At 39.8% G+C, this 21903-nt stretch overlaps 1 protein-coding gene across 2 annotated transcripts in view; it reads left to right on the forward strand.

Annotated features, from left to right (window-relative positions):
• The window catches only part of CREB5 (cAMP responsive element binding protein 5), a 251080-nt gene that overhangs the window by 162299 nt on the left and 66878 nt on the right, over positions 1-21903 (forward strand). For both annotated transcript variants that reach the window (XM_053989512.1, XM_053989522.1), the window contains one exon: positions 20359-20485. In XM_053989512.1, the coding sequence (XP_053845487.1) occupies positions 20359-20485 (127 nt within the window). The remainder of the gene's footprint in view (positions 1-20358; positions 20486-21903) is intronic.

The raw sequence follows: 21903 nt of genomic DNA on the forward strand, positions 1-21903 counted from the left end.
CACTTGACGTAACACTCTAAATGTGGACTCTGAATTGCTCTGTGCTTCAAGGTGCTTCATTTCCTAACTTCCTATCACACTGTAAGTGACAGGCACTCAAGTTTTAGAAGTTTTCTGATAAATGTGCAAAGATAAAACAGTAATCGTGAAAACCAGCCATTTTTTGTCTGAAATGTTAGCCAAAATACAGCCAAATGTGTTTTCAGTTTATAAACAGCTAAAGGTATTTTTTCCCTCCTCGACTAAGCATCTGAAGTTTTTGCTTATAGTGAAGAATTGCAAGAGAATTCTAAAATCCTATATAAAAATCGATCTCTGATGTATTTCTAAATTAGTCAGCTCTTTAAAAGTACCCTTCCCCCCTCCTTTTTTATTTTTTAAGAAGTAATGGAATTAAACCATAATAAATAAAACTTTTGAGCCCCCATGGTAATTTTCAGCATGTTTTGCAAAACTAGGAGACAAACTTTGTTCATAAGCACGTGAGGGATCGTTTTGCTAATATCCCCATAAGCTCAAATGTGTGTTTTACAGGAGCTTAGCTAGCAAAAGCTGCTCCCTCTATAAAAGTAATGGCATATTAATGCCTTTTTACAATGAACTCCCTGTATACCTTATCCTGCATTCATGTTTGTCCATTAACTAATGACTATCCAGTATGCTGTCACCACTATAACATGTAAAATCATGCATGCTCAGTTATTTTATTATTGCAAAATTAAGAATTTATTATAGAATAGAACATGAAGACTGAGGATCTGTATATGACTCCTCACAGACGAAATTTTCTGCAGCGACACTGACTCAATCTTATATTTGTCTTTAGCTAAAAGACTCAGAGAAGCATGTTCAAATTTATAAAGTTCTAAAAGTGCAGTCTTAGAGTGTACAGCCCTGTTCTCACTATGACACTGGCACCTTCCTTATTGTCAAGCATTCACCTTGTTTGCAGTCTCCTTTCTTGTACTCTAGACCAGCTTTGTCCTTTTAAAGAGCTGCTCCTGACGCTTCGGTAAATGTCAAAGATGATTTTGCACTGCTGTTGGATGCAGAGCAAATCACGGAATCTGGACATGTGGTAAAAGCTTCCTGGCTGGAAGATCTCCTTGGAAAACAAAACAAGAAGTCCCATACTTTCCTGTAGAATATCGTATTTTCCCTTGAAAACAGCATTCCTACCCAGTTAATTTATTACTGAATCTAATCAGTCTTTAAGATAGCTTTGAAAAACCAGTGTTTGTTCTGTTTTTCATTAATACATAGATATTGATGTTCAGGTTTCTAACTAGCTGTTAAAATCAGTTAGGAAAAATCTAGGAAAGAAGACATAAAAGAGGAATGAGTTGGAGTATTGGGTTGTTTTTAATAGAGCAGGAAATGAAGAAAAACTGACAGATTTAAGGTTTCTTTTGTGTCATAGCTGTACATCATGCAGGTGAGCTATAACGGTAACCAGTTTTATGTGACTAACAGGCTTGTTGACTTAGTGGCTGAAATTAAAAACAGTAATTTAGTTTAAGTCAATATGATTTAATTTCTTAATTGTTCTGTCCACATAAACAACCAGGACATTCTCAGGTTTTCAAGACAATTACATTTTTAAAATAACTAGGAAAATTTCCAGATTAATATGGCATTTCAAACTGGAATGTTTAGAAATGCTAACAATTTCTGCTTTTCCAAATATTCTATTCTTCTCCACTTCCATGTTAGTTAATGTCTTAGTGAATTTAATAATTTTGGTCAACCTGAAAGTGCTGCTCTAGCTTTTGAGCTTGGCTGCAATTTTCTGCATAAATCACAGCAGTTACAGCGCAAGTGAATTCACTGTGATAGAGTATATTTAATTTGCACATACTCTGTAGATAATTGAAGTCTCTACCCTCATGTAACTTCAGGGGTTTGAGGTGATATCAGGAGCCTCTATGAAAAACTTTCTGTCATTTCTAACACAAGCATGGCACCATTGTCATGATGAATAGTAAGGGGGTTGGTGCAAAAAAGGCTTTCACAACTTATTTTTTTCCAGTATATCTTCGTCCTTGCCTGGTGCAGGTTTCAGGGCCAGCAATGCATTGTGCTATACTTTCGTCATCTCTTCCCCTGGTAAAACTAACTGCAAGTTACTGTGGCTGAAGAAATTTTGCAAGGTTTGTAAAACTGAGGAATATTAAAGGAGGGCATGTAAATTCATGTAGCTGGATGATTGCAGGATTGGAGACTAGATGTCCGTAGAAGATGATTGAAAAAAACTTGTTTTTTCACCAGTGACGGATTAGCAACAACTTTTCATTTTTAACAGCATTTCCAATCTTTCATGATTTCTGGGAAAGAGCTTCTTTTTGTGGAAACCTAGTGAGCTAGAGAGTTAAACAGAGTTAAATCTTCTCTTTGGTGCCTTTATTCCCGGGAGTTTCAGTGACTTGTTATTTTGTCTGTCTGGGGTTTTGATGATTTGAAATATCAAAGGGACCTGTAAAGATTTTCACTTTGACACAGTCCTAAGTACTGGTGATCAGTAAGGCAGGTGTGACTGGATGCCCACAATGTTCATTGCATTTGAAAATCATGGTTCTGTTTCAATGGGACATTCCTCAATTATTTTTTCTTCTTCAGGTAATAGTTGGAAGTTAATGAGGAAGCCCATAAAACTCCATTTTAAGATTGCATTCTTTTAGTCATAAAATGAAGGTCCTTTGGGTGAGACAAGATGTACTAAATATTAAACACATCGTTCAGAATGGCTATTTTTTATGTAATGGCCTTTTTTCTCAGAAAAGAGCACAAATGAAAAATATGTAATCCTCCGTCTAAGAGGAAATCCATCAAAACCTGACAAGTTTTCAGGTTTTTTGTTTTTGGTGAATAGCAAGGTTTGGCTATGGTATACTTTCAGTTGATAAACTTTTTATCCCATAATGTGGAGTTCTCATTTTGCTATTTCTCTTAGTGCTGATCCTTGATATGCTCCTTAAAAAAAAAAAAAGTCTGAGCAGTTAAACCATATGTTTATATCATAGCTCCTAATATCAAAATTTTAATTGATTTTCTCATATTAAGGGTTAGGAGGGGACTGTATCATGTTCCACTACGTCATAAAAACAAAAATATTTAAAATATGTTTCAAATAAAATGAAGGGGGAGAAGAAAAAATGCTTAACTTAGAAAAGATGTGGGATTCATTAACAAAGGAAAATACTGGCCATGGACCAATGGCAAGCAAAATGTTTTGCCAGCAGTTTGCAGTTCACAGTCATCATTGCATGTCACTCCGCCTGTTGCACCAGCCCCTCCAACCATATAGGCCTTCCTTTTAAAGAGAAACCTGTCTGGTTTGAGTTGAATAAATTAATTTGGGTTTACTTAGTTTAAAAACAAAAATATAGAGGCCCCAATTTTATTTCATTATGCCCATGGGTAAAGCAGTCCAAGGTAATTGCAACCACAGCACTGGTTGCTCTATCTTAATTAAAGAGGGTTTTTTTGCACAGAGGTTTTTGCACAACATAATAAAATAGTTTGTGGTCTGGCTAGCCTCACTATCACAAGAGTGTACTCACTTGAGAAATTGTCCAGCTTTTCCAAAAGCTGAGGCCCTTCCACTGGAGAGGAAGCATGGAGCTGCTGAGCAGAGCACAGGTAGTTTACAGTAAGGGCACCACCATAAATCATGCAGCAAACAGCCTTTCATACAGTCTCGTAGACTAAGTGGCAGGCTTGTCAGCAGCAATGAATCTGGACTTCACTAGGTCTTTAAGCAATAATGTGCTCTGCAATGTGCAACACTGGTTACACACCTGTGACCAAACCTCTTATTTTTTTGTTTTTGTTTTTGGTTTTGTTTTAGTTTTTGTTTTGTTCTTTGGTTTGTTTGTTTTTTTTTGTTTGTTTGTTTGTTTGTTTGTTTGGTTTTTTTTTTTGGTAGGGGGATGTCTCCTTTGCAATAAATATGACTTATTGCTTAGCAAATAATTTTAAAGAAAAGGCATCAAAGACATGTAAATAATGTACTTGGCATGCTAATTAAAAAAATCTCTGAACTCAACTCCCAACAAGCATGGGTGAGATGGCCTGTTATTAGAAAAGTCAAAGGAGACATGTTTGCTCATTGAATAAATCAAGTAGCGTTGTAAAAACACTGTCTCAGGGATGATTAAGGGTAAGTGTTTTTCATTACTATGTTAAGTTCTCCTTTCTGTTGTGGTGCTTTTTATATCACATCAAGCTTAGCTATTTAGTTATGCTGCTTTAAAAAGCCTCAACCCCTCACTTACTTAAATCATGACCCAGTGCATCAGTTCAGAAAGACAGCAACCCAAGGTAACTTGACTTAATGATCAAGCACCTGTCACTGGTCCTTCCTTTGTAAGCTCACTCTCTACATTTGGTAAAACTGACTTAAGTTTTTCAAATATGAGTGGGCCAGACCCCAGGGTGACTCAAGTCAGTAACATTTCACTGCTTTCAACAAATTCTCCTCCCTACCTGATGCTAGTGGTTTCTTTCAAGTTGCACAATTTTCCTTTTTTTGTAGATCTGAATACTCTGGTTTTAGGGCCACAAAAAAAAATTGTCCTGAGCCAGATCATAGTTGTGCTCCCTTGCACATTGGCAAGGGCACGGTTCACAAATATTTATGAAACTAGTAGGAAGGGTCTCAAGGTTAGCATAAGGAACATCAAAAGGGCCCTGGATGCCTTACTCAGGGAGAGACCAGCAGTGGATTTTGTTTCTTTCTGTTGAGCACATGGATTCTCCTATGGAGGGACAAGTGACTTTAGCTTCAATTGCTTGAACTGACACAGTTTCACCTGAGCCTGCATTTATGGAGAAGGAAATGCCAACGGGTTGTGCACTGTACGCCAAGGCAGGGCTCCAACCAAGGGGAGTGCAGCCCTTAGCTGCATATGGGCTGCTCTGAAGCACCACTAGCAGTGGCTGCCTGCAGGACAAGGGGAGATGCAACATGTGGTGTTTGACAAAGCTGAAGTATCTTCCAGCTTCCTTAGGCATGGCTCAGGTCATTGGCAGCACTGACTACATAGGTCTGAGCGTGTGATTATAGACAGCTGGGCTTCCTAGAGGTCTTCAAGCCTAGAATTAGCCATGTGTAAATAGGGAGAATTAGCCTAGCCCTGGACCTGAGAGACTTCCATCCTCTGCTCTTAAGTTCAGAACATGAAAATACTGGCTTGCTTTCGACTCTGTGTGGCAAAGCTGAAGCAACAACATCCAAATATGCTTCTAAGATGCAGCTGCCAAAGAAACGTTTCACAATGAACACAGAGGGGCATCCCTGTGGCAGCCTCAGTTGAGGTGCTAATGATTTCATAACCTGTTCCTTTATTATGCAAGCTACAATACCTGCTGAGACTGGTCAGCATGGGAGCGCCTGCTGCCAGGATAGGAGTCAGGGCACAATGGTGGATTGATAATGGGTTTGCATGTGGAACAGATCTGTACTGTGGGTTTTACATACGTGGCTTTGAAACTACAAGAAAACAGCCACTTTCTATTTCCATTTGCATTAGAGGCTTCTTATGAATATAGGAAATAGACATTTATTGTGACCATAACACTACTGCAAATTAAAATCAGATCCCAAGTCCTCTGTGAAAAAGCTGCTCATTATAATATGTGGAGATGTCAAAAATGATACGAAATGACACTTCACTTTAAATCCCAAGCACTATGCTTATCCATAACTTAGGGTTAAATCAAGACTGTAAATAAGACCAGGAGCTAAGCAAGGTTTACAGGGGTGGGGGATGTCCCAGTAGATGTACAGCCACAAACTGCAGAATAAACAGCTGGTTGTATGTGTCTGCCAAATACAAAGTGTCTTGCATACATACTGCTGCATTTTCTTTTCTCAAGTCGCAGATTACCTTTGTTACATATCCTACACGGACTGGGTCAAGTTTATACGAGGTGCAATGTTGTTGATTCAGATGGTTTGTTGTTATAGAGAGAGAAATAAAGGCAGATTTCTGGTCTAAAGGTACACATATTCCTAAGTGTTTAGTTTCTTGTCAAATTTTATGTACATGACATTTTAAGGACTTGTTATCTGGTAGGCTAATGCAAGGTCTAAATCCGTACTTCACAAAATACAGAGACCAGGGGAAAATAAAATACAAACATGCTGCTGATCTGCAATGTGACTTTGCCCCTATTCTTTATGCTCATCATATTTGCCTTTCCCAAAAAATAAAAAAAAAAGAACAACAGCAGAAAATGTGGAGCAGAGTGAGTAAGCCATGGCTTCCGACCCCTGGAAATCAGCCATACTCACTGCTGTGCAAATTCCTGCTGCTCTCTGAGCTGAGATCATACTGTTGGAGATGGCAAGTGTATAGAGCACAGATCTGTATCTTTCTTCCATTGCTAAATATTAACAGTAAAAAATAAATGCAGGTGATGCAACAGGCTTTGACTGGGTCTATTTATGTGACTGTTGAGATATTTTAACCAGATCAGTAAAATATTTGGCTCCCTGTGACCAAAGCAAATAGATATGATGTTAGTGCAAACTGAGTGGAGCTGCCACTTTGCTGTTTAGGTAAAGTTAATATTTTTTAACATGTTCGCCTGCAGTGTATTGACATGTCTCAGGGTACATGGGACAAACACTTATTTTATAGGAGACATCTGGAAAAGGACACATCTCCTTTCCATTATTCATCTTCTGCTTCGTCCCCTCCCTGAGCTGAGTTGTTTTCCTCTGTCCTCCCAACTGCTCCAAGCAGTGAAAAAAAAGAAAAAAACCTCACAAAACCGACTAATATTTCTTGAATGTCAGCATGCAATGATTGTCAGGCCAGCCAGCAGGACAAAAAAATTAGATTGTCAGAGGCCTTCCACTGACAGCTCCAGCCTACCCGTTCGCACAGTTTAAATCTGGAAACTCTTGATGCAAATGCTGCAGTTGATTCTGATGGCTATAGTGGCACTTCACTGAAAAGTGGTACTTTGGAGTTGGGTTTTGCAGCATTGGGAGTTGATGGGAGTTGAAACGATGCTTGTGTTTCTGGCAGGGCATTTTCCATCCTGCATGTCCACAGGAGACTCAGGCCACATCTAGAACATTGGCATTACTTCAAATGTGCAAATGCAACAAGAGAGCTACTTCTAGCTTGGTCAGCCTGGCCTTTTTGAAATATTTTACGCAAAGATTATTTCCTCCTTGCTGAATCTTTGTGTTGAAGACCGTGGGGTACAATTACTGGTAAAGTTATCCAGTACCCACAGAGTTTTAAAATTCACCTGACTCAACTTTTGTCTCTGCTGATCATAGTGCTGGTCTTTTACTTCCCCTGGCATGGCAACTTTCTAGTTAAAGCGCTGTTTCAGTAGCAGTTCTCAAAGGGAAAAAAGTGGAGGAAAAATGAAACAGTTCAAACCATGACTATTCATGGAGCATGCAAGAAAACTTATGGTTCATGTAAAGACATTAAACAAATAATTAGCAGTCTGTTAGTTCATACTGCAGACTCTTGTAATCTGGCAGGATTACCTGAGCTTTTTTAACATGACTCTCTGCTGACCATTAAGCCCTTTACTCTAAACTGGTGCAGAGGGTGTTAGTTTCAATGCAAAGTTCTGGTTTGGGAGAATGTTTCCTCTTTAAGACAGCATTTCTTTCCAAAGACAAAGATAAGATAAAAAAAAAACAAACCTCCAAAGAACAAACAAACAAAAACCCCCCCATCTCTGAAACAGTAAATCAAACACATCAGTACAAATTGGAAGGTAAAGATGTAAAATAACCTTTTTATTTTCTTAGTATGATGTAGCATGTCATTAGCAGGCATTAAGTCAGTATTCAGGTATAATTTAGGAAAATGTCTTCAGAGAGGTCATATGTTTTTATCGGTCTTATTCTGTTCTAAATGACTATATTGGCAGCACTCCTGTGAACTTCAATGGCAAGAGCATCATGCCTAAAAGAATCAATGGCAAGAGCATCATGCCACCTCTCCTTGTCTTTCTCAACTCAACAGTATGTGGTGCACAAGGCAAATAGGCTGAACAGAATAGTGGAAAGGTGCTTTGCAGATCAGCATAGGCTTCAGGGATTACATCAAGAAGAGCAAGGGTGGAGTTTGGCCAGGAGGAATTTTGTGAATATTATGGTGATCCATAATATTGGATCTGCTTCGCTTCATAAGCTAATCACCACCAGGGATTAGAACAATTTACTTGGTAGCAGTTCACAGATGTCAAAGTGGAAAATGGGGATTTTTGTTTTCTTTTGAGGCATAAGACACAGATCAGTGTCAAAGCTTGTTTTACAACTGGATGTAGTGCATGTTATATACTGTCTGTTTATGGAGTGTGCGTGCATGTGTGGGTATGAGTGAGATTCCCAGTTGGTTTAAATCCATTGTCTTTGGCAAAGCTGTGTGCTGTATACCATTGAGAATTGGCTCTCTCGCTGTTGATGTATTCATTCTATTCTTGTTTTCACAAATGATTGTGTTAACTGGGCTACAGCCCATGAGGTCTCTTTTTTTTCAGGTTTATATTTTCTCAGCAATAATTTGGTCATAAATAGGCACATTTTGAAGATCACCAGATAGACTAATGTGGAAATATTTTTAGGAGAAATGTTTTGAATATGATTTTTGAATCTTGATTGTCTCATTTTAAAGAATAGTTCAAAAGAAAACATCAAATTCCTGGTTAAAAAAACCAACTTAGAGATACCTGCCTTCTCATCTTTTCCACTTGCTTCTATTTAGAACATTTCATAACAGTATGTATCCTTTCTGCTTTAAGCTAGAGAGTAAAAATTTGCATTACTGGTCACTTAGACTTGCTGTTTTTTTATCACGTATATTGGCTGGTTTGTATGCATATTTCTTAAACCAAGATTTAAGACTTACATGTTATCTGGAATTTGATCTATAACTTGAAAGACTACTGTAGCCACAATAAGAATGAAAATAGCCTTGAACTGTTGAAAATTAAGCTCAAAGCACCCAAAGTGGTAATGACTGCAATAGTAGTTTTGTCGATATTTATAAATCAATGCAAACCAGAAACTGGATGTTTTAATTTAGTACAGTTTCAATGTAACTGATACCCTCAAGTTTAGAGCTTTAAGCTTTGTGAAGTGCAATGTTATTGCAGGGCATGCATCCAATTTTTAAAACATTATATAGATTGGAGACAGATGAGATTTTCAGAATTATTTTAGGCCTATTTTAAGTGAATGCCTGAGATGCATTTTCCAGTGGAAATTAATTGCATTGATGTGAAAACAAATGAACCCCAACCTCAAAATTAGCCGCAGGTTCCTGCTTGAACCAGTACTTAAAAGAGTGGGAGTGGGCACGGATAGTGACTGGGAATTATGATGAAAATGTGCACTTTGCTGGTAGAATAAAATAACCTTTCTTCAATGCCTGCTCTTTTTTGCTGTCTCTCTTTGCATGCATGCATGGAGAGAGAAATTTTCCCATGTATCTGTGGCTGGACATGAGTGGAGAATGGCTTTTATTTGCTATCATTGCTTCCCTTTGTGTGCTGATGGAAACCTTTGCTGGCCTGTATCATCAGCTAAGTGTCAGCAAAACCTCCCACAGCCACTACCTGTAGTGCTTCTGTTGTTGTCATGGGGCATTTCTGGAGCATACATTTCTTGGGCATTGTGCTAGGTGAATTTATTAGTAAATAGCAGCTACCATGATTTCCACCCTTCAGTGTGATTTGCCTTAGCTATGTAAAAACTGTGTTTGTGATTTCTGTTTCTTTGACTGATGCTCTCAATCAGTGGATATGTCCCAGTGAGAGGTAAGCAGAGAAGGCATTGTGAATCCTTTAAATTACAAGAGCAAACAACACTGGCTTGGAGCTGATCTCTGTTGAAGTACAGCTGCAGCAGTTCTCCATGACTTTGTTCTGTGTGCCTTGAGATTCACCTCTTCCCTGTGCTTCTCATAATTTGTACTAATATAGCTGTCAGCTGGGATTTTTGGCATGTTTAAGAGATGAAGTGTGTGCAAAGGTTCTTCCCAAGAAATGGCATATATTCATTTTGATTTTCATGAAAGTTTGAAGGGAATCAGTGAAGTGGGTTGGGGGTGGGAAGAGGGTCACTGAAAATATATAGCTATTTGGCAGCATTAAAATATTTTTACACCTGGCGATGACTTGCTGAACAGATAATTGAGAGTACACCCTCATGAATGTTCTCCTCTGCTTCCTCCCCCACTGAAACAACCAGCAGCTTTGAGACACTGAGCATATTTGGGGCTGTGACCATGGTTGGCCATAGTAACTTTCCTCTAGGCTGTAGAGAGAGGCTGGCACTGCAGGAACAATGTGCTGATGGCAGAAGTGCTTGGGAAGCAATGAGCGTTTAAAAGCACAGTTTCTCTATAGCAATCTTGTTAAAGGATAGGAGTAAGAGCTGGATTTTGGCCTGACGCTGATGTCATATATCATCTGAGAGTTTTTCAGGCTTCTAATTTTCAATTTTGCTTATTTCCTATTTTGTTTAGGAAATCATGTAGAATTATATAATGCCTTTCTTAAAGATTTCTATAGTATGTGTTACTTTTATAGTATTTTTAGTGTTGAGTGTAGACTTTAAATCTCAGTAAATAAACATACATATACATCTCACATGTATATACATCTACATACTGTCTTCATTAGTGACTGTGCTCTGCTAACCAGAGCAAAGTCTGCTTTCCATAGTGGATACAAAAGACTTGTGACTTGTCAGCAGGAGACACATTGAATCTGCCAGTGACAGATGCTGGACTGTTTTTTTTCTCATTTAGGCTGTTTTCTTTAGTCAATCTATTTTCTAGCAAAATTGTGATCAAATCTCAGCTCCATGCCCGGCCATAGCATTGGGGCTGCATGTGCTGAGAGTTGTATTGCCACATGGTCTTGAGACTCAGCAACACTTGGAGCCACTGTCTTTGTACAAGCTCTAGACTGATGAGTATGAGTGAGAAACTGATGGTTACAGTTTTATTCGTGTATTAATACGGAGCTGAAGAAAAGTGAAGATTCAGATTAATTGCCTTTTAATTAATATTATTTTATATTTAAATTGCTGGAAGCTTCCTTTGGGGTCTACTTCATCTTTTTGTTGACTACCCACAGCAGCTGTTTTTCTGTGGGGACCTAACTGAATTACCCATGACCAGAAACTGGCCTTCTCTTAACTAACAATCTTAATTTGATTAATTAATGTGGGAGCCTTTTCCCAACCTCTTTGTGCACAGCAGATTTTCTGCTCTAACTTTTACAACATTGGATGTGTGGGCCCACAGGGGCAGTGTTGAGGAAGAAAAAGTCAAGAGAGGTAAAGCCACCCAAAATATTAGTATAGCAGTGCTGTCTGCCTGCAGGCACATGAAGACATCAGCAAGCACATCTTTCTTAGACACCCAGGCAGGCAAACATCTCTGAAACACAGGGCATGAAACTGCTGCTGCAGCATCCATCATCCTGTGAAGGACAGTGAAAACATGTGTTGTCATCTTTGACATTTTAATTGAAAAGAAAGCTTACACAGATTTCGACCTTAAGCAGTATGTTTATACAAGTGTATACAGAGAAATAATCTGTCAGTTCAGTGCAGGCTCATTGCTATAGGAGTTGGTTTAGTAGCTGAACAATCCAACATTAGCTCACACACCTTGCCTTGTTCCATGCCTCAATAATTTTTAGTAGAAATACTTGCCTAGAGGCATGCAGTTATTAAAAAAGAGGCTCAGCTTGCTTAAAGTCTGGAATTATTAGCTCATGGTAACAAGCCTGCACTGGAGAAACTGTTGGTTCTTTGTTTTCATAACTTTGCTGTAATTCACCATCTTATTTTCAGAGACAAACTTCTGCATTGTTTGGGAAGTTAAAAAAAAAAAAAAAAGGAAAAAAGAAAAAGAAAAATAAATTACTTCAAAAGTATTTTTTAATATTTTTATTATAAAGAGGGTTTACAAAGCTCTTTTATCTTAGTATTTCTATTAAATCGCACTGGTCAAAATAATAACATTAAATAGAAAGACAATTTTGAGAAATTTGTTTTACCTTGTTTCCAGTATAGGAATCAGTTAGTACTGAGCAGTCAGTGAGAGCTCTCTGAAGACATCCTCAGCCTTTTAAGAGGGAGCTAACTCTTAAAAAAAGTGCTTTTTCTCCATCTTTTTTGCAACATATTATCCCTTTCAGATGCAAATTTGTGAAGGTCAAATAAAATCCATTTGCACTGCTATAATATGTGTGTGAAAGGAGTCACTTGAGTGAATGAGGGCTCCAGCACCTTTAGATAGCCCAAACGTGGCAGAAGAGTTACTTGATGTTCAGTTGTCACTTTACCCAGATGCTGGGTAGGTTTCTTTCCAGCTATTTAACCCATTGATATTTTTCTCAACAAGCCTCAGATTGTCAAATTTTCTTGATTTTGCTTGTCAGGCTGGAATCTTAAGCCCAGATTTTAAAAAGAATGGTCATGTTACAAACTGTTTTTGTAAGCCTGATCGCTGTTATTATTCCTGGTTTTAAGTCAGATGCCATTTGATGTATTTGTGTGTTATAGCTACCTATTTTTTCAATTAAAAAATGATACACCTTTATTTGTGGGGCTGCAAAATCATTTGTTTTCATGAAGAACTAAGCTTGGTTGTGTCTGAGCTGAGAGACTGTAGTGGCAGTGGAATCAGTTTGACATCATTGCTTGCTTTTATGATCAAATCATATTTATATTGCAGTTTTTTGGGTTTATCCCGCTTCTCTTTTTTCTTATTTTAATGCAAGAATGTGTTTTTATATGGGCTAGTTCTTTATAATCCTTGAAGTTGCCTTTTGCAGTGTTTCCCTGTTTTGTTTTAACTATGCCATTATCCTTCACATATCATTTGTGAGTTCCAGCTGTGTGCATAACACTGTACAGAACATAAACTTCTCCAAGGAGGTTATAGTCTAAGAAACCATTCTAGCTTTTCTTATTTTTCTTGTAATGGGTCACGCAATAAGACCCAGTGAAATATTTAGAGGGAAAGAAAGATTGAAACCAGCAGTTTTCAAGACCTGTAAGAGCCAAAAGGCAAATGTTAATGGGTTTTGTGAGGCTTCCAAGGATCTGCTGGTCCTTGTGCTGAATTTGCAGGGGTTCCTTAAACATGTGTTCAGGAAATATAGGTGGCATTAGCAGAACTGGAGTTTCTAAAGGCAAGATTTATCATTGACTAAACCTTTAAATAGACTTTGGCCCACTAAATATGTGATGGGGCTGCTGATTTGTGGGGCATTTCCGCTACAAGCTCAGGTGAAAAGTACAGAGTTCTTAACACATTTTGAAGGCATTTTTCCAGAGGATGACAGTATTTTACTGTATATATATATATATATGTGTATATATATATATGTATATATCCATTCTCTGACTGGTTCTTTTGGTTGTTTGTTTATTTGTTTTACTTATTCTTTCCCTTCATTTGGGTGTTCTGTCTTGTGTATTAGAACAAGTGGTCAAGAATACATTTCTCATGGAGTTGCTTTGTTTCCAATGAACAGCTTCTCCCCAGGTGACACTGAGGGACATTTGAATTGAGAAATAACACCTCTTTAGTTGCTTTTGACTTCTGTTCCATATCATTTCATATCTGCATGCTGCATCTTGCTTCTTTTGTAATGCTTGTTGCTGAATTCCTTCTTCCTTTGTGCCAATGTACAGCTTGTTACCTTAATTGTGCCAGCTCTTCTGAGACACTTATATGGGCTTTCCCTTCACTTCTGAATCAAGCTCCTTGTCTTTAAGACCTTTTGAAGCTTAGCCTTATCTTATCTCAGTCCTCCAGTTTCTCATTACAGTGTCAAGCATCACTTTCACTTTGCCAGTGTTTTTACCATCAGCTGGTTTCTCTTTCTCAGGCAGAAATCTCTTCTTGTCCAACACTGGGAAAATATCTAAAGGTAAAAAATATATGAAGATACATGCACACCTAATTTAAAAATCTCTACAGAAAGCATAGCTTTGTCTGGATGCTTCCCAAATCCTCTAAGTTGTGAGCCACAATTTTCCCTCCCTAGAATGTTGCCCTTCTTGTGTCTCAGTCTTAGCTACTCCCTTCCTCTTTCACACTTCCTCGGTCCTGTCGTTTCTGAGCATACCAGTTAAATAAAAAAACATACAAAGAAACAAAAACTCTAAATTGTCTCCAATTCTTTAGCATATTTATTTGCTTGTGTGTTCTATCTCCGTCTTCTACTTTTCATCTGGTTTATGTCCCTAGAATATAAACACGCTCTGTATGAATTGTCTCTTATCTGTGTTTGTACAGTGCCAGGCTCAATGGGGTCCCGGTCCCAACTGGGACCTTTGGGCACCACCACAGTATAAATGTCTGCTACTGATAATAATAATCTGCCCACATCATGCAGATGTCTGAATTATCTGAGAAATACAAACAAGGATCTTTACTAGGTTGGCAGGGAGCCATGAATTCTAGGTGCCAGTTTTCTTCTCCCCTGAATATTGTTTGACTCCCTGAAAAATCCTGGTGACACAAACCTCCCACTTCTTGGAAAGCTTGGCTCTCTGGCGGTGATGTGATTAAAACATCGTTAAACATGGCATACAGCAGGTCAGGTGAGGTCCCTTGCAACTATGCAAGGTATTCCAAGTACTGGTCTCATGCTTTGGTGTTGCTTTTCCTTGTGTTTATTTTTTCTTTCCTCCTCTGAACGACAAATGGATAAATTGAAGCTAGACACAACTACCCTACTTTGAGGGTGGGAAATAATGGATCACAAATAAGGAAAGCCCTAGTTAGACTGGTAGGTTTAAATAATAGCAGTGTGGATCGAAAACCTGCAGACAGGCAGTAAATGAGGCAGCCCTTCCAGTCAGAACACATTTCTCAGATTAAAACATCCCCTCCATGTCTTTGCCTCTGACTGAATTATTCAAATATTGAAGGCCCACGACAGCACTTGGGCCAGGTACTCTGGCTGCAGTAGCTGCTGTAAAAGCAGCTTGCAGCTGGTCTGTGGAAACATGTGCTCCAGGAAACTTACTTTCTGCAATGAAAAGTTTAATTGTGACAGTACCTGGCTGTCAATGAGACTTTCAGAGGGTAGACTGCAGCCAGCTGTGCTTATTCTCAGTATGGTAGGCTACTTGGGGGCTTAAGCCTGAAAGCCACCCAAACCACATGCATATACTGATATCTCTTGAAAAAGATCCAGGCTGCTGGCATGCAGTGATTGCTCTTCATTACATTGATCATAACGATATCATTGCTGCCTTATTCACCTCTGTCTCCCTATCGCTTCTACTCACTTTCCCTCATTTTTCCTTGACTTCCAAGCTTTTTGGGGCAGAACCTCAGCCACCTCACTATTTTAAACCAAGGCTTCTAGGCACTGTTGTAATAAATATGTAGATACATTCATGTTTATACATATATATAAAAATGATGAAAGTCTGATCAAGTGTGTTGTGTAACGGCAGTGTGGTACAGGAATCCCTCAGCTAGTGCTAAGCTGACATGGCAAATTTCCACAGCACAACCAGCCACCTGTGGGATGCTCCAGTGTGAGCTGGCTTGGTCTGAAGGCTATGGAAAGTCAAGAGATGAGTTCCTTTACTCCAGTGCAACTTGGTATACTTTTGGCTACTTTTTCCACACCAGAGCTAGCTGAAGTGGAACAAAACAGGGCTGTGATGCAGGTATTCTTGATGATCTTGCATGAATGTTATGTGCAGGGGAGTAAGGACCAGGAGAGAGGTCATGCTAAGACCCACTGACCTGGAGTGCTTTACCATAGTAGAAAACATTCTGCAGTGATACTTTAAATAGCATCACATAGCCCCAAATGGTTTGAGGTCATGAGACCTCAGCAACAAATTGTCATCTGCCCAAATTGTCCTTGAAGACTTCAAGTTAAGGGAAACCTAGTCTTTTAATAGATGAGTGTAGTGTTGAGTCATCAGGCATCATATCAGACGGAGCATTTGGTATTAATCAAGGAGGAAGACACCGAAGTATATATCCTAGATATTTGATTGCATTAGAGGAGTTATCTTTAATCATTGGGTAGAGTCATATGATGGAACATGATCGAGTCACCATGGCTTAGCAGGGTACCACCCATCTGTTTAAATGTTAATAAGAGTGACTCATAGTGCTAGCACGACCATGCAGAGGAAGAAGAGCCAGCATGGTCAGTTACAGCAGCTTGGCTAACGTGAGGTATTTTACTAAGCCACCGTAATGCTGACTATCCAGGCCACGTACACCCAAAGAGACAGATACAAATGCTGGCTGAGACCCCATCATGTTCAACAGCAGGCTTCCACTGGAACACAGTAAAAATTCCTAAATTTTGGAAAAATTTCATGGGTAGCCAGATTTTCAGTGAGGTTGAACATCTGCCAGTTCTCTATCTTACATGTCCTTTATCTGTGGGCTGTTTGCCCAACAGCCCTATTTATTTAGCAACACAGATGCCAAGGAATGAAAATCTCCCAGTCAGCAATATTGATTGACAGGCTGCAGGCAGTACATCCTCAGCATTTACAAAGGAGCAGATTCAATATGTCCACCAAAAAATAACATTTATAAACTCTCACTGACTTTCTTTGCTGCCAGAGAGAAAGCAACAACAAAAGAGATTGTGTTGTCCTTGGACGAGATGTCTTAGACAAATTCAGTATCTCAGCCTGTATGGTTCTGTGCCGTACACATTCCCTGAGCTCTGTGAGAGTGAGTGTGCAGGAGCACGTGCTAAATCCACAACCTGTATTCAGTGTAGGAGCAATGGAGGTATCCATGAGTACTGGCCAATGTCAGTTTCCCCGATATGGGAGGGGGGAATCCAGAGTGCATTATGTAGCACTTTTATCGCTGGTAGGAGCACTGCAGGCTTTTCAACAAAGAGGCTCAACCTTGAAGTGCAAGTCTTCTCTGACTGCTCTACACCTCTTTTAAAAAGCAGACTTGGAAATAGACTAGCAGGAGTGTAGTAAGAAAAAATACCTGAAGAACTGAAGATTTTTTTCCTCTAGCTAAGTGTAAAGAATGTGCTTTCCCCTAAAATGAATCAGTGTTAAAGGTAAAACTGGGGACAGCAAGGAAGATTCTTTGCCATTTTAATAAATACCAATAATTCCCCTGTGCCCGTGCCCCATATTCCCAAACTCATTAAAGCAATTTTGGAAATTTTTTTGGCTCTGGAACATATAAGCAAAACCCAAACCATGCAGTCCCTTGAGAATCACTTGCGCAAATTGTATAGGTCAGGCCAAAATAAGTTTCTGTCAAACAGCCTAACACCTAAGCTTATTAGGTAACTGGTGAATTGTACAAAGGGTCTGTATGTAAGGCACTCTCAGAATGAATAAAGGTGTGGGAGGGGCTCTTTTCACGGTGCTTGTTTTACGTTGACCCCACTGAAAACTCAAGTGGTATTTTTATTGAATGCGTGGTTCTGGTCAGTGCAGTTCCCATATATTCTGTTCCCTAGATCTAAGTTCCCACACATCTGAACTGGTGGGCAGAGTGGGCTGCAGAGTGGGCAGATGGGTGCACACCTCAGTCTCATTCCAGGCCGGGCAGGAGAGTGCACCAGTGCTTTCTCCTTTCCTGCCCACTCCTCCCATCCACTGTCTGGTACGGAACCCCATGGGGCATCCCCAGCCAGCATTGCAGCACACTCTGTTCTGCCCCTCAAATGCCCCAACATGGGGCTCCAGCCCTTCTGTCTGGCACACGAACTTCAAAGCATGAGGTAGAGAAGACCTGTTTGAGTTTGTTGTCATCTGCTCTGCAGGGCAGTAGTTCTCATGAGTATGGGCCAGTGGGAAGTGGACCATGCTTGTAGGGGTCACCACAGCCTCTAAAAACCAAACTGAGATCTCCTCCTCACATTCAACCCAATATCTCCTCACTTTTTTTTCTTTTCAAAAGAACATTGAATCTGCTTTTCACGCTATTTTGACCCTGTCCTATTGATTTGTCAAGTCCTCATGTGTGAATGAGTGCTGGTACATGGAGCAGCTGAGTTTAAGTGGACAGTAGAATGGGTCAGGGTCTGTGTACTTTGAGTGTATTTTCTGAGCTCATTTTTCCTGCACTGCATCCATTCCACTTATGCCACTTCTGCGGCACCCCAGGCTCAGCCCGTGTGCTGAGCCAACAGTTGAGCTGCATACCTCAGAAATTCAATCATGCTCCCTCACAGAACTTACTGCACTCTCTCACAGGATTACACCACACATTTGGAAAATGTTGTCTTAAGTTTTTTTAAGGTGATATGAAGATGTAAGTACATCACATTCCTCCATCAGCAGATAACAAGGGAAGAATAGGAAGAACTCCTTGTCTGTATCTGAGATACATTTGTTGTTATTTTTGGGCTTCTTTCTTCCCCTTCTGAATAAGTACTGTATGTGTCTGGGAGGATTTTTAAAACATCCTTCAAAACACAGGCTTTTTCTGTCCACAGAGAACCAAGACAAAAGGATGGGTTCAGTTGTGTGCAGCTGCTAAAAGAGGGCAGCTGAGGGCAGAAGGGTGGGAGGAGCAGAGTGTCTTAGTATAAGGGAATTGTCAGGGCAAGGATTTTGAGGTGGCATTTGTTGGGATAGAAATGTTTCTAGGGAAACGGGGTTGAAGACATGAGTGTTGAAGGATTGCAAGTCCAAGGATGGGAAATACTGGGGAGTTTAAAGAAAAGGAGATTAGATGGTTTGAAGTCTTGGCAAAAGAGAAGGAGACTTGTATGTCAGAAGAAGGTGGTTTTGCCATCAGACAGGCACCTACAGTTTGGGACCCTGGATGTGGTGTCCTCCAAACTGGATGTCTGTGAATCCCATCACTCACAGCCTTTGGGCTTTTTGCACAATATTTGATAGCTGGAAGTGACAGCTAAAGTTAGAGGACGGTTGTATGTATTCGTGGTTGCCAGTACCACATGCAATTGGAGGGGCAAAACCCCATCATTTGGTGTGACACAGCTCAGACCAAGCAGGATAGTCTTACCTCTTGCTCCTCTAGGGTTATGACTCTGCTTCCCCTGGCCAGGTCAGCCCAATTTTGAGGCTTTTATGGCTAGCTGTGGATTGATCACTGAAGCAAAGGATACTTCTACCAAGGCTTTAAATCAACTGTGATGTTTAGAGGCTCTAAACATCTTAGACTTTTGCCATGATAGCCCCTGCAGAGGCTCTTCAAACTCCCAGATTATGCACCCTCTTCTCCAGTTCGTCTCATACCTTTAGGGGCAACTCTCCTTCCCAATAAAAAATCGAAACCATGTGCTATACAGAAAAGCATCCTGTTCTTTGAGAACTTAACACACCTACTTGTACTGTCAGTGTTTGTTGAGGCACTGTATGTGAAAACTATTTTCAAGGTTTTTGAAAGCTTGAAAAGGTAGCAAATTACACTCACCTGAAACTTCAAGCAACTGACACTTTCTTCAAAACTAAAAAACCCCAAAACAACAAAAAATGCCAACATAATTCCCAAGGCCGCATTCTTAAAGGCTTTTTTCAAGTGTAGTCCCAGCATTGTTTAATCCATTAATTTTATGATTCTTCTTTGTGAGTGGGCCTGCTTTCTCACATGCAGTTTTCCCTGTGCTGTACTTAAAAATATCCTTCTAAATCTTTTGAACCCCTTTTGCCAAAATAATTCACTCTGCTTTTCTGTAGTCCATGCGTTTTGCTTTCATAAACTGCTTAATCTGAATGTAATTTTCCTAATTTTATTTCTACTTTTTTTTTTCTTTCCCATTTTTTGTGTCCTGATGGTGTGCTAAGTGATAAAATTAGTGATACTGTTTTGGAACGAAGGCTTGGTAGATTTTCACAGGAGAGATTATCAAGAGTGATTTGAAATATTCATTTTAGAGCAACTTATTTGCAGGTGATACAATTTCAAATTTAATTTAAGAGTGGTTAATTTTCTGTCATAGTCTGCAAAACTATCATCCAGATATTTTTGTTCCTGAGGGCTAAACTTACAACACTGTAGTACCAGCAGATTTTTCTGGTTTGTCTGTAGAAAATCTTTTTTGTACCATCCTTTGCTAGCCACTATGCTGTGCAGAAGTGCTCAGACTGAGACCAGCTGATAGATTTACATTCATGTTATATCAGATGAACTATGCTGGAGCTTTAACTGATAAAGAGAATAAGGAAGGTGATTCATCTTCTTCTTGAAAACTTTATGTTCCACTGATTTATGCAGGAAAGGACAAATCCTGGATTGGTTTATCTGTGCCTGCTTGTCTGGAGCTGCCTGTGCCTACCAATGGCTGGCAGAGTAAGGCTTGTTTTGGTCTTCACAGCCCATGACAGCTTTCTTTTCTTTTCCTTTCTTCTAGGCCTGTCCCAGGTTCTCTGTCTTCACTACTGCACCTACACAACCGACAAAGACAGCCTATGCCTGCCTCTATGCCTGGCACCCTGCCCAACCCTACCATGCCAGGATCTTCTGCTGTACTCATGCCTGTAAGTTTTCTTATTTGGCTTTTTTTGCAGGGTGGAAAGTTGTGTTGTGTTTGAGTCAATCTAAGCAGAGGTGAAAGTCTTCTGGGTTTTGTAAAAACCCAGTGTAATAAGGAAGCTGGACCTTCTTTGGTGCTTCACCTTAGACTAGAGTATTTCTGATTAAGTTAATGGCATGTTAATTGGTGTGAGAGTGATTAGAAGCAGTTTACATGAGACTACAATTTGTGATTCTCATACTTGTTCATGTAGATGAGATCAGTATGTCTGTATTGGAACAAAAAAAAATTCTGAATTCAGAAAAAAAACTGGAAAAGCAATGTACATAAGTTATGTCAGTGAACTCTAATTGATCCTCTTGTGTGGAAGATAACCACTTAGGAAGAAAGAAATGCAATTTACTTTTCTGGCCTGTTAACTTGCACTTATTGAGAACTAGGTAACAATTGCTGCTCATCTTTCATCATTTCTGGAGGGATAGGAATGTTTCCCATCTTATAGAAGCCAAAGGGCTGCTTTACAACTGTAATTTCAAATTTTAAATTATTTAAACCTTTTAACCTTTTCAGTAGAAGACATTGGGGTAGGTTAGGGGTGGAGAAAATTAAGGATGACATGGGGAAAAGGGGATGGAGAAAGGAGAAGTTTTTGCTACATTTCCCTGTGTTCAGTTTGCAAGACAAACCTGAGAGCAACTGACCATGGCAGGGAGAAAAGCACTGCTTGTTCTAGCTTTGCTGGATCAAGGGGAACACTCCACAGAGATGCAAAGATTCAGGTTTGGCTGCTGTTTGAGCAATCATGAATAAGTTATTAATTATTAACTTGTCAATAAGACTCTTCTGGAATATCAATCAGGAAGTTTAACAAAAAAAAAAAACAAACATAAAACATGTCATTGTGGGAAGTTTTTTTATGGCATGATTCCCAAGGAGCCTGAAATGCAACGAACATCCAGCAACAGTGTAAGTTCAGTGGCTTCAGTCTGCTGCTGGGGAGCTTTACTTGCAGACGAGCAGGTGTGCTCTGGCTGCGAGCCCTGGAGGGATGAGCGTGGAGGCGAGACAGACCCTGTCAGCACTGGCAGCTCCTCCTGCCCAACGGCACTCCTGAAAGGCCTGCAGGGGAGATGGCAGTGGGAGCTGCTCCTACTCCATGGGGAAATGAAAAGAGGGCCTTGGCAGCTTTTCTCTGCTAGGGGACAGCAAGATATTCACATTTCCCCAAAGCCCAGCACCCATTATTGCAGGCATCATGGAGGGTGGGAGACAACGCTTCACCACAGGGCACAAAAAAATAGCTCCCCTACTTGGATTGCTCAGAAGGACCAAAAAGTGTCTTTTTTGTAAGAACCAAAGATTCAGCAGACTGGCTCAAAGCAAGGTGGGATGCTTAGCTCTGTCTGGAAGCAGCACTATAAC

This window comes from Vidua macroura, chromosome 1, assembly GCF_024509145.1.
Source record: "Vidua macroura isolate BioBank_ID:100142 chromosome 1, ASM2450914v1, whole genome shotgun sequence".
NCBI lineage: Eukaryota > Metazoa > Chordata > Aves > Passeriformes > Viduidae > Vidua > Vidua macroura.